We start from the raw sequence: 17,530 nt of genomic DNA on the forward strand, positions 1-17,530 counted from the left end.
AAATATCTTGGCGAAACATGTCTATACATATATGTCTTTGTACTTTACATAGTGCACGTCAACGTATATTTAACTCATTTCCTTAGGTACCTTACATGTGCACAGAAAATCAAAACTATTTGCTAGTCCCATTCCAAACTATAATTCCTACTACACAAAGTATGACCAGCCCAAAAAATTTTGAATTTCCCGCCAAAAATGTGTGTAATATTTCAGTAGCCAGACTATATATCGGTACAATAAAAATATCACGATCGATATTTTTTATAACATAAGTAAGTACGTCAATCATTTGACGACCGGTCTGGCCTCGTGGGTAGTGACCCTGCCTATGAAGCCGATGGTCCCGGGTTCAAAGTTCAAATCCTGGTAAGGGCATTTATTCGTGTGATGAGCATGGATATTTGTTCCTGAGTCATGGGTGTTTTCTATGTATTTAAGTATTTATAAATATTTATATATTATATATATCGTTGTCTAAGTACCCTCAACACAAGCCTTATTGAGCTTACTGTGGGACTTAGTCAATTTGTTGATAATGTCCTATAATATTTATTTAATATTTATTTATTAATCATTATTGTTATCAACCATGACGATTTCCTAATTATTATCAAATACTAAAAATTAAGGGACACCAAAAATATGTCTAATCTTTAAATAAATAGCTTGTCGAAAAAAAACATCACAAAGAACCCTTACAAAAATACCATGGTTATAAAAATAAATAACTAATCGTTTGTTATGAATTTAGATTAAATTCTGTGAATATTTTTTGTTACAGTTTATGATTTAAAAATAACATATAACAAATAATTTAAAATAAAAAATAAAAATACAAACTACGTCGCTATTACTTTTGCAGAGCAGCTTAAAGGAACTCCGCCCTTAGGCGACACAGATTCCAGTTTAGTGCCATCTAGCGAGAGCACGGGGAACATTAAAGGTAGTCTGGTCTCGTAGCAGTCTACCCTCTGTTCGCGAAGGTGATCTTCGTCTAATGCGGAAGAAAACGTTTGGCCAGGTGTACTGGAATAAAGGTAATACAAATTATTTTACTCATACCACTTAGCTCAGAAGCTTAATGAGAAATTAATATGGTTGTCTATTGTGTGATTCTGACTATCCCTTTGAACTCGAAAGAATTCAAGTGGGCTACAACCGCGAAAATCTAAGTTCGTCAATTGCGGACATTTTTCTCTGTCACTCTAATTACGTTTTAGTGAGAGTGAAAGAGAAAAATCCTGCCGTGCGCGGCTGCCTCCTTAGATCAACCGTCGTGCATTCCGACAAGGTTTACGGACACTGGTCTCAAAAATATCATATATTTTTTTAGATTTTTCATTCTGTTATTTTAAAAGTTACAGGGGGGGGGGGGGGGACACATTTTACCACTTTGGAAGTGTCTCTCGCGCAAACTATTCAGTTTAGAAAAAAATGTTATTTGAAACCTAAATATCATTTTTTAAGACCTATCCATAGATACCCCACACGTATGGGTTTGATGAAAAAAAATTTTTTTTTTTAAATTTTATGACGTATTAAAAAAAACTACTTACTAGATCACGTTCAAATCAATTTTCGGTGGAAGTTTCCATGGTTATGTACATCATATATTTTTTTAGGTTTATCATTCTCTTATTTTAGAAGTTACAGGACACACACACACACACACACACACACACACACACACACACACACACACACACACACATTTTACCACTTTGGAAGTGTCTCTCGCGCAAACTATTCAGTTTAGAAAAAAATGATATTAGATCTTACCAAGTTTGAACAGTATTAGCTCTTATAGTTTCGGAAAAAAGTGGCTGTGATATAATCGGACAGACAGACGGACATGACGAATCTATAAGGGTTCCCGTTTTTTGCCATTTGGCTACGGAACCCTAAAAACTGCATCCGATAGAAAATTTGATTAAAAAATGTTTTTTTTTTGAAAACTGCATCAAAAAAATGCGTATTAGCGGTAAAAAAATTATGGAAATTATAATGTATGAAGATAAAACGAAGCCGAATACTTTTTTTAATTTTAATATATGGAAGTTTATAATTAATGCTATCAGGCATGTTTTTACTTTTGTAAAAAATCTGCGGCAGCAGAAACGCAGTGATTAAATTTTAATGGACAATTTGGCCATCGTGCGCCGCACGGTTAGGTTTCATGTTCAAAGAATTAAATATGTCCTGATTTAAATTACTTTCAATAAGTAAAAACTGAAAGTAATAATGCAAAACTGAAAACGCTCGACATATCATACCGGATCGACCGGACCGGAGACGACCGGTTTGGCCTAGTGGGTAGTGACCCTGCCTACGAAGCTGATGGTCCCGGGTTCAAATCCTGGTAAGGGCATTTATTCGTGTGACGAGCATGCATATTTGTTCCTGAGTCATGGGTGTTTTCTATGTATTTAAGTATTTATAAATATTTATATATTATATATATCGTTGTCTAATTACCCTCAACACAAGCCTTATTGAGCTTACTGTGGGACTTAGTCAATTTGTGTAATAATGTCCTATAATATTTATAATATTTATTTATTTATTATTATCATTTCACTCCATATCACGTACGTATTTAATATATGTATTTAATGTGTCATGTCTGTGTCTCACGGAAGTTTGGTTATTAAAATGCAAAACTGGATTATTCACATTTTCTCCTACGTATTCTACTCTGGCAATAACCTGGTATAAGTATTAAAATGTAATAGGCGTTAGGACTTTAAGAGCATTTTAAAATAAGCATGGTAGCAATATAATTGCTCGTTTGAAGGTATAAGATATTCTGTTTTTTTATTCCGTAGACTAAAATGACATTTAATGTAGTACTAAGAAATGTCATGCCTTACATATGAAACGTCATTTTAGTCTACGGAATAAAAAACAGACCTTAGTTAATAATATTATTGAAATGAAATAAATTAATGCGTTACCTGCATTCTTCGATTTGAATCGTGAATGAGAAAAAATCGTCGTTCTGGGCGACGAACCTGATTGTGTCTCTATCGTCCAAGATGAGGTAAATTCTGTCAAACTGAAAAAAAAAACATATTTTTATAGATATACACATATAGACAAAAAAGTATTGAGCATTGGATCAAGAAACAAATGCGGCATCCTCAGCCGAAAGCTTCACACGCCGCAAATATGCCAGCCTAGGAAGCAGCTTTATGTTTTCGGTGTTTGTTATTGAAACTTTAGGGCCATGGGGGCTAAAAACATGCGTTGGCTATATAAAAAATTATCAGCGCGCCTAATAGAGGCTTCTGGCGACCAGAGAGCTACCTAATATTCAAAAGGCGGCCGATGGATGCAATATGGTGACGAAAGCATAAGATGGATAAGACTTAATAAGTTTCGAGTTATATTTATGTATAAAAATATATGCATTTTTTGTTATTATATCAGTAAGTTCCAAATAATGATGAAGTATCACTTTACGAATACGCACCTCTTACATCTGTAGATGTAGAGAGGTCATTGCCCCTGTATAAGTGTATAGTGAACTATAAAAGGAATGGACTGAAAATATCGAATAAAGAAAAATTATGATTAATTATTTCAAGAATAAAACACTATAACTTTTTTGAAATTATGTTGTCTTTATTTAAATCGATTGTAGTCGTATTCATATTACGTATATCGTTCAACATTATTTTGACGTAATTTGCATCCGTCAGCCGCCCATTACTAATATTTCACAGCCAGCTTTTGGGCACCTTGCCGGTTGACAGGTATCTGTGTCAATTTTTTTATTTTGTATTTTGTGACATAAGTACTAATTTAGAAATATTTTCATAGAGGTTATGCCATTATGCTAACCAATAGAATGCAGACACATTTGCTGATAATTTACTTGCATGTGCGCAAAAGTTGATTTACAAAAACAACTGTAGTAATAGGCCTACCAATTATTACTACGTAAGTAATGGACCAGATAGTTTTGAAAAGGTCATGATCATAATTGAGGCGTAGGGATAAATGCACGGCCACGGAAGAGTCCAAAATAAGGTATATAGAGCGTACACAGTCGTTACGTCCCGCAATCATGAGGATACGATAAAGAAGATAGTATGTAGTGTTGTGTTCCTGTTGGTGAGTAAGTATTTTAGTGCTCACAAGGAGAAATCAACGACACAAGGTCGGCAACGCGCGTGATGCTCCACTAGAGTTGCAAGCACCCATAGGCTGCGGTAACAGCTTAGTATCAGGCGGGCCATACGCTCGTTTGCCACCGTTGTGGTAAATGGTAAATAAAATTAACTTCTTTTAATATAATTATTATTGAAATGAATGAAAACTTACCAACTTGATTGTACTGCAGCTGGCGACGTCATCTTCACTGCTGCGGTTGGCGATCTCTCCGCCTTGCTGGAACTGCAGTTTCTGAGAAAAAAAAACATATTTTGGGACAAATTGCTCACTGAATTATTGAGTGGATACCTTAAAATAATTATGGACTTTAAAACCTAATTAATCTTGGTCTAATCAAAAAGGCTTATGTGAAATGTGTTTAGTTTTATAGTCGCCGAAAATAGATATCGCAGTTCTATCGGCTATTTCTCGCCATTAGGACTTCTTGCACAGTCCCAATATAAGGTAAATATGTTTCATTATTATTGTTATTTCTTGACATACCTAAAAATAATGGTATAACATTTTCATAATGTAGAAATAATAATAAATATGTGGGGACAATTTTACACAGATCGAACAAGAACATAGTACTTATTTTTAAAGAAAGGAACAACGTAAAATGTTTTGAGTCAAATTTCAAGAAAATTATTGAGTCGGTTAAATTCCCAGACGAAGCAAGTAATTCTTAGAAAATCTTTAAATGCAGAATTACTGACTTTTAAGAATAACGTAGTCTTCTTTCAGCAAAATATCCTATATAAGATATTTAAGGTACTTTCCCTTGATGTCCCATAGTCTTGGGACGCCCTGTATACCTACATAGAAAACACCCAAGACTCAGGAACAAATATCCGTGCTCATCACACAAATAAATGCCCTTACCGGGATTCGAACCCGGGACCATCGGCTTCATAGACAGGGTCACTACCCACTGGGTGGTAAATAATGATTTGTAGAACGAATAGTTCCTCGTATGTTCGTTGGATACAAAACGTAACATGACGTAAAGCCCTTCTGTGTAGACTTACCACCCCGTCCAAAATGTTTGCAAACGTCTCTTTCGGGTAGTAGTCTGGTTGCACGTGGCAGTACGACCTCCCTTTACACTGTTCGGGCCAAGCTTCCTTAGCTGACAAGAAAACAATTGGTTTGGAAAATCATCATATCTACATAATATTATCAGTCTTCGAGCAACACCGGCTTCCGACACGTCGGAAAGGAGAAGCCCAAGCGATATCCTACCGCACAAATTGTTCTGCCATGTTTTGCAGGGGGAAACGTGCACACAGACTTACTTGATATACCTTAAGGCGCTACGCGCCGTTTTTGTCGAAAATCTGTTACTTTCTAGAGGCTATTTCTGCTAAATGGGTCAACAAAAAATTACGGACAAAATATATATATGAATGTTCATTTTATGTACAACAATCGCAATATTTGACTTTTTTCCTAAAATTTATAGTTTCACCTAGGCTAACTTTGCTTATTTCTACTAAACGGCTTAATCGATTAAAACTATTTTTAAACAAAAATAAATGTTTTAACAGGTTCTACAAATGCAACATAGCTTTTGTTAATCAGTTAATATTTTTTAAAGAAATCGATCAGTTTTGCACATTTCTTGCGTATGCAGCTCAAAAAAGACGTGGCCGTCAGTCGTGTGCCAGCTTTGAGACGAGGAGGCTATGTCGCTCGTCGCTCCGGTTCTTCCTTGCACTATGAATGTTTGTGTATAGCCCAAGTGCTATAATATCGGAGTAATTGTGGCCAAAGAATAAATAACTGCAGAGCGCTGATTTGGTTGTGAGGCGCTTTGCGGTCTATTATTACGAAAGTAATGTAATGTACCCCACGTACATTTGAGATTTTTTTTAAACAGATATATTTTGTCATTCAAGGTTTACGTTTTGAATAATGTTCCGTTTCTATGCAATAAATAATTGATTTCTCATGAGCTATTTATTACGTTGTATTTATAGTACCTGTTAAATCATTTATAAATATTTAGGATTACATTGAAATTTCTTATATTACATTTCCTCTAGTTACGCCCCTGCAGTTTACAGCCAAAAACGAAGTCTAGCTCCTAAAACTCTAGGATTTAACAGTACAACACCTACAATTACATCGTTTTAGAGTTAAGGTAGTTTTTTTCTGAATTATGTGGTACATTCGGAGACATTCCGAATTATAAGTAGGTTATTTTTCTAATTATTACGTAAATAAATACTCGTGCCTCTGACGGTAACTAATAGTTCGAAACCAATTATAGTTCGTCTCATCTACGATGACGCGCAGATTTATCAAATTTAGCGCTTAGCACCGCTCCGAGGCCCCGAACGCTCAAGGACATTGGAGCGAGGATCGTCTTAAGTCGTCGACGCTTAGGCTATTATTAAGAGTTCCCTCTTACCGCGTGATTGCCCATACAAGAAAACGTTTTTCCACTTCTAAATATTTTCCATTATCCATGATTTTTTACTATGTTATTGACACAATGAAAAACTAGTTTTACAGGTTTTCCTTTTTATTTCAAAATTTGCAATACAATTTTTTTTTTTTTTTTGTAAATCGAAATCTATAAACCTATTATATATTATACTGAAGCGATCGACATCAAAATCAAAGTGATTTGTTAAGATTTATTTAGTGGAAACCGTTTGCTCCCTAAATGAAAGTTCATAGAAAAAGTACCGTCGTTTGGATCGCAAGCTATTCTTCCCTCTTAAGTCTGGTTTAGTGAATATTAGCGATTTTGAAATACATCTCGCATTCGAAAATGTGTACACACTTTAATAGAATCGTATTTGTGTTTGTGAAGCATTCTAAAGCTATTAGTCAATGATCGATACTTTTGATAATCTTATCTACTTCTATTAAACTGGCTGTAGGTACATCAAACTACATATACAGCGGGTGTTTTGGATACGATCATAGTTTAGCCCACAATGAACTCACCTTCCTAGGTCTTATAAAAAATGTACGACTGTTTATAAAAAAATGTATGATTTTTCCTTATAGAATAATTCAGCATGCAATGTATCACTACTTTGTTTTAAGTCAAAACGTCGCATTTACTGACGCGACAGTTGTCAGTGTCACAAGTGATGAAGAATGTATGAAATGCATTGCTGCTCAAAAACTGTACTTATAAAAATTAATTATGATTTTGTGGTTACGAGTATTTCAGAATCGTTTCATAACACTAAAACCTACGACTTAGGTAGGTACATCTATCCGCGAAATTGTATGGCTGGATTATGAGTAAATTCATTAATAATAATTACGTCCATATAATGTTGTAGCTCGTTGTAGGTAGTATTGGTAATTTGTAACAATATCAAAGGCTGCTCACATTATTAAAAGTAAGTATGACTTAATTTTATTATTTAGAATAGGTAATACCGACAGTTTACCTTTTATTACTTACTTGGATATGCGTGGTTTACTGCAAGTCCCATCAGAAACAACATCTGAAAATATTCGTTTTTCAACGGTTACATGTTGATAAAATAAATAACTAAGTATGTCAGTCCATATCAAAAGGGACCTTATGGTGGTCGGCGCTTATGCCGTTATTATCGGCGTCCCAATACTAATGCCAGTGTACACCGATTTATAACGTGTACTCTAACTTCGAACAAAAAATGTGCAGATCTCGGCTAAAAACAAGTGACGACGCGAGATTTAACCTTTTGAACGCCACGCCTATCGTACGCGGGGCGTAATCATGAACCTTGTCGGTACGCATGAAGGTTGATATTGGGCTGTAGCTGCGCACGTCATATGACGTCTTTGGCGGTCAAAAGGTTAAGCATGTTTGCTCAGGGTTGCGCCCGTGCGGACCGTCGCCGTCTTAAGTTATTCCTAATTTTTGGCGCATAAAAAAAAACTGTATGGAAAGTTCGTTTTAGAGACGGCCTTCACCGTACAAAAAGTGACGCAATAATATTTATTTTTACTTTTTTCTTGTTGAAATATAAAAACAATTATAATCTTAAATATTATTGTCAGTATTTTTGTAACAGCTTGTATACGAGTATAGTGACTATGGTGCCCAGTATACGTCTACATTAGAATGCTTACCATTTTATTTTTGTACTGGAATTAAAATAATCAACTGTGAAAACTGCCATAGCATAGCCCTGCGTCCGAGATTTTGAATATCGAGCGAGAATTATAAAATGTTCGTCCGGAAGACTGGGCCCTAAGATACCTTCCGTATACTGTGCTAATGCGGCAACGCGATGTAAGCGCCGACCGCCATAAGGTCCCTTTTGAAATGGACCGTCACATTAAGGTTGGCTTCGTTTTTTTTTTAATGCATTATACTTTATTTCAGAAAATGCACATAATTATGATCTAAGGGATGATGCCTCCCGGTAAGCAAATTGGTGCCTGTGTTGGGAGATACCCCTCTTTCTTAGGTAGTTAAGTTAAGGGTATTTTTGTTGATAAATTTATGAAAATAATGGAAACTTATTTAGGTACCGAATTAAATTTTAATTAAAAACGACGAAATTTTAGAACGACTTCAGGGTTTACCCCGCGCCTAACATTAATCTATTTCCTTCCTGGTAATGATATTTCCAAGTAGCGTTCCGATTGATAGTAACGTTTTAATATTTCAATCTTTGTATATTTAGTCAAATTACAATGAAGAATCTTTCACTAAGCATAACAGCCGTAGGTAATAAATAGCGTTTGGAAAAGTCATTAATTTTTAGGGTTCCGTACCCAAAGGGTAAAACGGGACCATATTACTTAATAAGACTCCGCTGTCCGTCAGTCCGTCCGTCCGTACGTCCGTCTGTCATCAGGCTGTATCTCAAACTAACAACAAATACTAAAAAGTACGGAACCCTCGGTGGGCGAGTCCGGTTTTTTTTCATATTTTCGTGATGTAAATTCAAAATCCAAACTAGTTTGCGGCTATTACAACTGTTAAGTTTTGGCGACGTTCAAATGGCAACTACTGGGGCCAATTTGTCGAACGGTATTAGTAAAATATTAATAGTGTGTTCCATGGTAACCCATACGACTTGACAGTTCGTGGACTAATAATATTATTAGTCTGATACCGTTCGAGAAATGAGCCCATGTTGCCACATATTGCTGCGGCCTGACCACGGGCGCTGTATCTGTTGATTTTCTTGATAATATGAGTGTCGGATTGAACGTCATAATAATCGCAGCAGTCACTCATTTTATCAAGGAAATTGACAGACACAGCGGGAATGGTGCTGCAGTAATGTCGTTACAGTAATGCAGCTTTCTCTACTGGCATCCACTTGGTGCCTATGTTAGCCCACCTATCCGGATGTACGCGATAACTTTGTTAAAATATTAAAAATGTAAAACTTACCACAGCAATGAAAACGTTGAGAGAAACCATTTTGATTATTTAATAATTAACGCTTTTAATAATACACGAGAACTTCTGTTTCTTAGATCACCTGAACTACTTAGCTGTAATGAATACTGAGTAATATATAATACTCTTAGTATTTTATGATGTTCCCCGAAAGAATTACGTGTTGTTTGATGTCACATAACCTGCGTCAGAACGGACACGGGGAAGCTTTGACGTGTTTTTACAAGCTTTTACTTTGCTCTCTATAGGTATGCACTCTTTTGTATCTACAGATACATGGAGCTAGATTCAGATATCATAATTTGTCATGGTTTTAAATTGATTTTAATACGAACTGGATGATCACTCACGCTGATTGATGCTTGCCATGCGTGCCAAACTCCAAGACGGTCGGCAAGGTCGTATCAAATCCATAACCAACATTTAAATACGAATCGACCTAATGGATATGCATGGTTATCCGTTTAAAGCTTGTAAGATTTGGACTACGTTTCAGGGTCAGGTTGAACTTAAATAGACATTTTTTTTTTTAATTTGGGTGACCATAAATGCAATACCCTACTAACTTATTAACTAAACTTAAATAAATAAATAAAAATTATAGGGACATTCTTACACAAATTGACTAAGTCCCAAAGTAAGTTAAGAAGGCTTGTGTTGTGGGTACTCAGACAACGATATACATATATAATATACAAATACTTGAATACATACAAAACATCCATGGTTCAGTGACAAATATCTGCGCTCATCACACAAATAAATGCCCTTACCGGGATTCGAACCCAGGGCCATAACACTTTTACGGACTGAGTTATAACTTAAGAGTTGGTTGATACAGGAATGTTTTTATTCAATTGATGATTTTTTGACTACTTCAGTAGGGCTATGATGGTCGGGTCTTTATCATTTGTCACCATGCCTGTCACGTTCTAACAAGTATGTAAGTGCGAAAGTGACGGGCATAGTGACAAGTCATATAAATGGAACCATGATGCCACCGCAGATATGATTAGACACTGACAATTGTAATAAGATTACCCAAGTATGACATTTGTTTATAAAGTTGTAATTAAAAGTGTCATTTAAATCATTAGATTTATTTGTATAGGTAGTTAATACATGTAGCATAATTCGTGTTTGTGTTTTTGCATGCCATTTGCTGGTAAAGTATGAATGTGCTTCCTTATTGCTAAGCCTACCTTTTGTGCCATATTTTATGCAAAAATAAAGATCCCGAGCCGATTGGACCCGTTACGTCCTTAAACTATGTCCACAAGAGAGGTATGGGCATTGTGAATGTCATCTCGCTTTGTGTGCACAGCGGATGTCATTCCAGATCAGAGCAGAGCACAACTGGGTGAGTAAGGTTGCTACCTTGCTAGAGCTAGAGCTCAACGAGGGGAGGGAGGGTTGTTAGGGTCGACAACGCGCATATAACTCCTCTGGATTTGCAGACATACATAGGCTACAGAGACTGCTTACCATCAGGCGGGACATATTTTTGTTTGCCACCGACGTAGTATAAAAAAAAGATATTAATATTATCACTTCTAGACTACCTAAAGGTTGTCTGGTAGAGATCGCTATTTTGAGTAAATGTTATTTTTACGTTTTGCAGTAAAGAGGATTTGTATTGTATGGTATTGTATTGATATTTAATATTTATTTGATATTTGAATAGTACCTACAACAATGCAGTCGGGTGATAGCCAAAGAAACTGCACATAAAAACACTTAGATTATGGGCTTATTATTACTTAGCTTCGGAATAGGGTAAATCGCCAACAAACGAAAATTACCGATCGTTCGCAAAAGGATTGCGCAATCAAAGTGGGAATGGGCAGGCCATATCTGTCGCAGGGATGACGATTGATAGGGCCCGCGAGTACTGTTCAGTACCCCTAGTGTAAATATTTTCGACAGCGAAACGTTACGTACGCGTTTGCGTTAAGTGTCATTTTGTATGAGATTTTTGACTTTCCAAAACGTCCCGCTTGGCGCGCTGTTCAAAAACCCATACAAAATGAGACTTAACGCAAACGCGTACGTCACGTTTCGCTATTGACTAAATTTACACTAGGGGCACAGTTCTGCAGATCTTAACTGGGAAGCCGTAATAACGGATGAATACAGGCTAGATGGTCGTGCGACATTAAATTACGGCAGGCCGGACCTGAAAATCCATGAAAGAGGCATATCCATCAGTAGTGGACGCAAATATGCTGAGAAAAGATTATTTTGCTTGAGCTTATAATCTTACGGTATAATGTATGTATATCGATGCTATTTAAATAACATAAAGCCAGCAATAAAAGAGTACATAAAAATTTAGTTTTTGATAGTACCTAGGAACTTAACTCGTTCGGTTCGCAATATACGAAAATCTCCTTCACGTCGACAACGTTTTTGAATGTCATCATTCACAACTTTGCAAAATGGTCCTTTTTAAGAGAGAATTCACACGACTCACGACAAAAAAAAAGACTTCTTTAAAAGTACTCCATTTACTATGACGATCGGTCTGGCCTAGTGGCTATGAAGCCGATGGTCCTGGGTTCGAATCCCGGTGTAAGAGCATTTGTTTGTGTGATGAGCACAGACATTTGTTCCTCAGACTTGGGTGTTTTCTATGTATTTATGTATTTGTATATTATATATATCGTTGTCTGAGAATACCCACAATATGTACAAGCCTTCTTGAGCTTACCGTGGGACTTAGTCAATCTGTGTAAGAATGTCCTATAATATTTATTTATTTACTATTGTATACGATGACCGGTCTCTATGAATCCGATGGCGGGGGTTCGAATCCCGCAGTAAGGGCATTTATTTGATGTGTGATGAACACAGATATTTGCTACTGAGTCATGGGCGTTTTCTATGTATATAAGTACATACTTAAATACATATTTATCTATATACGTATGTATATCGCAGCCTAGTACCCATAGTACAATCGGCTGCACTGGCGGTGTTCCACGCTTAGGGCGATATTCGCTTGAACGCCTTGCAGGTAGGCAGTAAGCAGGTGTTAAAGGATTTTTTTCTTAACTGGATAACCGCGAGCGCAGGCGATTACAAGCTTTGCTTAGTTTGGAGCTGACTGCCCGATTCGAAGAATGATTAAGACACGTTTAAGATCTTTAAAAGATTTTATTAACTAAATTATTATTTTTTTAACTAAACGACATGTCAAAATTGACGTTTATTTCGATTCCGCTGTTATCCCAATAAGATCTATCTACGATATTTCTAACGTCAAAGTGACATTGGTTGCCCGAATCATATCCTGACTTGGCGACAATGTGACCAACTTTAAACTACATAGAAGACAAAAAAGGATTGCCCAAATCCGTGCAGCCATTTTTAGTCGGTCTTAAAAACAGTTAAATCCTTGCTTAGCAACTAAGTATGAAATAAGGCATCATTAATAAAAGTTAAAGTATTAAGTACATCAGATTTCAATAGGAAATGACGGTCGACCTTTTGCCTTTAACAACCTGACATCAGAAAAGCAGTTTAAATTTGGAATTTAATGCATGACAATACGGTCGACAATTGAACACGTTTTCAAATGTCACTTATCGTTTTAAATTAATTATGCATTTAGTTGATCTTTTACGTACATGATTTACGTCAACAGGATAAAATAGAAAATATGGATTGTGATCGTTTTAATTAAATAAATATAGGTATTTGCCTGTTATGCAATGCTTTAAATTATGTAGTCATTTATTTTATTCTAAATGCTGATATGGGTACTTGTTTTTGGAATCACGCCGTAAGATGAAGTGTATATTTATGAAGCATGTGTATTTGTAAAGCAATATATGGACCGATTCACTGTACATGTAAATACTCATCCTCGCCCGGCTACAAATATGCTAAAAATTCTTCCTCCAGGAAATTGTATTTCAAAAACAAGTTTTTATACAAATACCATCTACATAATGGCCCCTAAATTGTTAAACAAATTACCGGATTTGCTTATAAAAGAACAGCTGTCAACGTTTAAGATAAGGTTAAATAACTTATTAAAAGATAAATGTTATTACAATATAGATGAATTTATGATGGATACTTTGACAAATTAATGATTGACTTATAGAACTACCTATTATTTATTATTACTATTAATTAAAACTTATAGAATATTATAAAATATAAGATAAGTAGTGAAAATGTAAAATATTTTTAATAATATTGCATGCGCTAGGCAGCTATAATTATTGTACGTTGCAAGACATGTTACAGAGAACAAAAATTGTTTATAACATCTGTATTCATTACCTGTAATGCACAATACATAAATTAATGATTCTAAATAAATAAATAAATGATTCTAAAGACTTTGATTAAATTACTGAATAGGTTTATGTAGTATCCGGGAGATTTCATTCCTGTGACAAAAACATATATATTTATATTTATTTAAGTATTAATATATCGTTGTCTAACTACCGACAACCAAGCCTTATTGAGCTTACTGTGGGGCTTACTCAATTTAAGTGATAATGTCCTATAATTAAAAAATACAGGTATCACATCATCATTAATACAACAACACTTTAAATATAATTAAGTACTCACATGACCTACAATAATTTTTAAGAAAAAAAAAACCGACTTCAATTTTGGATTTCATGCAATGAAATTAAAAAGACAACGTCCTACGCCTAATTATGTAGAAAAGGAGGTAACATGTTTTTTTTTGTCACTGCACCCACCTTGACACATTTCAGATTTACCCTATGGTTGCCTGGTAAGATATCCGTAATAAGGTATTCGACTGTATTTAAAATAAATTATTTCACACCATGCATGAAATAAAGCACCAGATAATTATAAAAAAACGAATTAGGATAGAAATATAAAAATGTGCCTTGAAAACCTAACTGTTTGACAAACATGCAAAGAGAACAAATTGCCAAACGTGAAGTATGCATCGTTGAAGAGTTCCGTTCTGTTCATCATCAGCAGTTCCACTTCTTCAAATGTCACTTCTACAAATGTAAATACTTGATTTGTTGATGAAAATAATAAGATCTCTATATATATGCCTTTAACATTTGAGGAGTTCCCTCGATTCCTCATGGAAATCAGACCCCATCGTCAGAACTCGAACTTGACAAAAATTTGTCTTGAAAATCTAATTTGCTTAACAAATACAGCGAAGAGGACAAATCGCCATACGTGTACTATGCGTCGTTAAAGAGTTCCATTCTGATCATCATTAGCAGTTCCACTTCATCAAATGTCACTTTTTTATATGTAAATGTTCGAGTTGTTAAAGAAAATACAAAAATCACTATATGTATGCCTTTCACATTTGAAGAGTTCCCTCAATTCCTCATGGATCCCATCATCAGAACTGAGTTTTGACAAAAATGGGAAAATAATTTTCAAAATCGGTTCATAAATGACGGAGTTATGGAGTAACAAACATAAAAAAAAACATACAACCGAATTGATATCCTCCTCCTTTTGAAATCTTGAAGTCGGTTAAAAATAACCTTAAAGAATAACGAAGTGAATAAGCACTATTTATAAAACTATTTTTTGAAAACGGATTATACAATAACGGCAAAGTTACCTTAAACGGCAAATGCAATGAAATTAAAAAGACAACGTCCTACGCCTAATTATGTAGAAAAGGAGGTAACATGTTTTTTTTTTTTGTCACTGCACCCACCTTGACACATTTCAGATTTACCCTATGGTTGCCTGGTAAGATATCCGTAATAGGGTATTCGACTGTATTTAAAATAAATTATTTCACACCATGCATGAAATAAAGCACCAGATAATTATAAAAAAACTAATTAGGATAGAAATATAAAAATGTGCCTTGAAAACCTAACTGTTTGACAAACATGCAAAGAGAACAAATTGCAAATACAAAAATCACTATATGTATGCCTTTCACATTTGAAGAGTTCTCTCAATTCCTCATGGATCCCATCATCAGAACTGAGTTTTGACAAAAATGGGAAAATAATTTTCAAAATCGGTTCATAAATGACGGAGTTATGGAGTAACAAACATAAAAAAAACACATACAACCGAATTGATATCCTCCTCCTTTTGAAATCTTGAAGTCGGTTAAAAATAACCTTAAAGAATAACGAAGTGAATAAGCACTAGGTATTTATAAAACTATTTTTTGAAAACGGATTATACAATAACGGCAAAGTTACCTAAAACGGCAAATCAATGAAATTAATAATTGTAGCAAGAATATAGTAGGTAAAAACGCCTGTAAATTGCATGCAAGCAATTGTACTGAAGTAGAAAAAAGTGCCAACAATATATCGTCAGGAAAAACCCAAATTTTAACACCCAATTTATATTTTAAGGCCCATGTTTTAAGGTGGGGTTCAGGTTCTTCTCTCACTCTCACTGAGCGAAAGTGTGAGCGAGATGGCTGTGCGTGCCCGGAATCGCGGATATCATGTTTTTAAAATTTAATTAAGTTTGAACAAAAAAGTAATCGATGTCTTCGATCATATATAATATTGCTAATTATTTTCATACTTTTAGTTGTTTGTATAAAAATTGTTACACAATTTTAAAGTGTGTTTTAGACGTGTGTTCGTGATTTTTTTTCTATCGAGCGAAAGTCAATAAAATCAGGATTTCAATTGATAAAGTTACTAGAGAAAAGCCTAGGGTATTAACGACGGATCCGAAATGTATGGGATCCGCGGATTTAGATCCAGATCCAGATAATTTCATACATGTTGGATCCGGATTGCAACCCTAAAAAAGCCTCAAGATTGCTAATAAAATTTTTGGCAACCGGATTGTAGTTTAATAAAGCGCTACAAATTTTCAACGATTCCGCTCTCTGAACTTACTGTACCTGTAAATAAAAAGAAAGGTATGGAAAAGCACGCTTCTGGCAAGCATCAGCAGCACAATCGGTTAAGAGCGAGGACCTGTGTTCCGGGTACATCCTTAAACTACGAGTACGTCTAAAACAGAGGTATGGGCATTGTGAATGTCATCTAGCTTTGTGTGGCAAGGCACAGCACAGCGGATGTCATTCCAGATCTAGGACAGAGCCCAACTGGGGTAGTACCTCCACCTTACAGAAAACCGCAGCCAAATGACACTAGACCCTACTCATAGTGTTGTACTTGTGTTCCTGCCGGTGAGTAAGGTTGCCTAATCATTCTTGGGTTTAGTCATAGACGTACTTATTCTGTCATCCGACCGGAAAGCGTCAACGTCGCGTCGGATAGAATAATATGCACAATTGCACACCTCGATCAGTAAATAAGAAAACCTTATATTACATTTCTTACTTGACTAACAAACTAACATTACTAGGTTCTGTGAGCTGTAGACTTCGCGATAAGCTTACAAACTGTTAAAGTGAAAAACACTTACAATTAGTTCGTTTAGTCATTATCACAGTGAACTAATAATGGTCTTAAGTGCCATAGACGCTATTAGCGCATAAGCCCTTCATGCCAACATCCGCATTAAAAAAAAACAAAATCTGGATTGTCAACAAAATATTTATTCATGGAATTTGGTCACAAAATTTTAAGCGAATCGGTTGTGAATTGCGATCTGCAGGGGAGAACATCCGGACATACGAAAGCAGGTTGCCAGAGTCAAAACGGACTTGGCTAACGCTTCGGTCAAAAAACGGACACCGGTCTTCGGTCAATTACATTTTACAAATTTCAAGAGAAAGTTAACTAGCAATTAAAAGGCAACCTCTTCCAGGCAACCTTTCAAAAATAATACAACTAATAATAATTTATTAATTTTATTATGAAAACATGTTGCAATAAGCTACAAAAGTACATCTTTTTTCTTGACCGATAATACTTACAGTTATCGCCATTTCCGTCAGAGTTTCCTGTCATTTAGGTACTAATTAACTCGGGAACATAAGGACAGTTAAAAAAATAATAATGTAACATATTGTGTACTAGTATTAAATTGAAATCGTTTATGTTGTGCACAATCACATATTTC

General features: G+C 35.3%; 1 protein-coding gene across 2 annotated transcripts; it reads right to left on the bottom strand.

Annotated features, from left to right (window-relative positions):
* Positions 1 to 789: 789 nt before the first annotated feature.
* LOC133520283 (uncharacterized) lies at positions 790 to 5,607 on the bottom strand. Of its 2 annotated transcripts, XR_009799745.1 has the most exons (4): positions 5,190 to 5,607; positions 4,330 to 4,410; positions 2,958 to 3,058; positions 1,019 to 1,029 (listed from the first exon to the last, which is right to left on the bottom strand). XR_009799745.1 is itself a non-coding variant. In XM_061854653.1 (2 exons), the coding sequence occupies exons 1-2, from the start codon at positions 3,092 to 3,094 to the stop codon at positions 843 to 845; spliced, it is 324 nt and encodes a 107-aa protein (XP_061710637.1). In that variant the 5' UTR covers positions 3,095 to 3,311; the 3' UTR covers positions 790 to 842. The 2 variants fall into 2 exon arrangements, 1 of the variants encoding a protein (XP_061710637.1); XM_061854653.1 differs by lacking the exons at positions 4,330 to 4,410; positions 5,190 to 5,607 and having other exon boundaries at positions 790 to 1,029; positions 2,958 to 3,311.
* Positions 5,608 to 17,530: the final 11,923 nt, after the last annotated feature.

Source organism: Cydia pomonella, chromosome 8 (assembly GCF_033807575.1).
Source record: "Cydia pomonella isolate Wapato2018A chromosome 8, ilCydPomo1, whole genome shotgun sequence".
In the NCBI taxonomy this organism is placed as follows: domain Eukaryota; kingdom Metazoa; phylum Arthropoda; class Insecta; order Lepidoptera; family Tortricidae; genus Cydia; species Cydia pomonella.

Coding starts and splice junctions, on each gene's coding strand:
- LOC133520283 (XM_061854653.1), bottom strand. CDS start 3,094: ATGTGTATATCTATAAAAATATGTTTTTTTTTTCAGTTTGACAGAATT. Junction 1,030..2,957: donor ATTCAAATCGAAGAATGCAG/GTAACGCATTAA, acceptor CCTTTATTCCAG/TACACCTGGCCAAACGTTTT.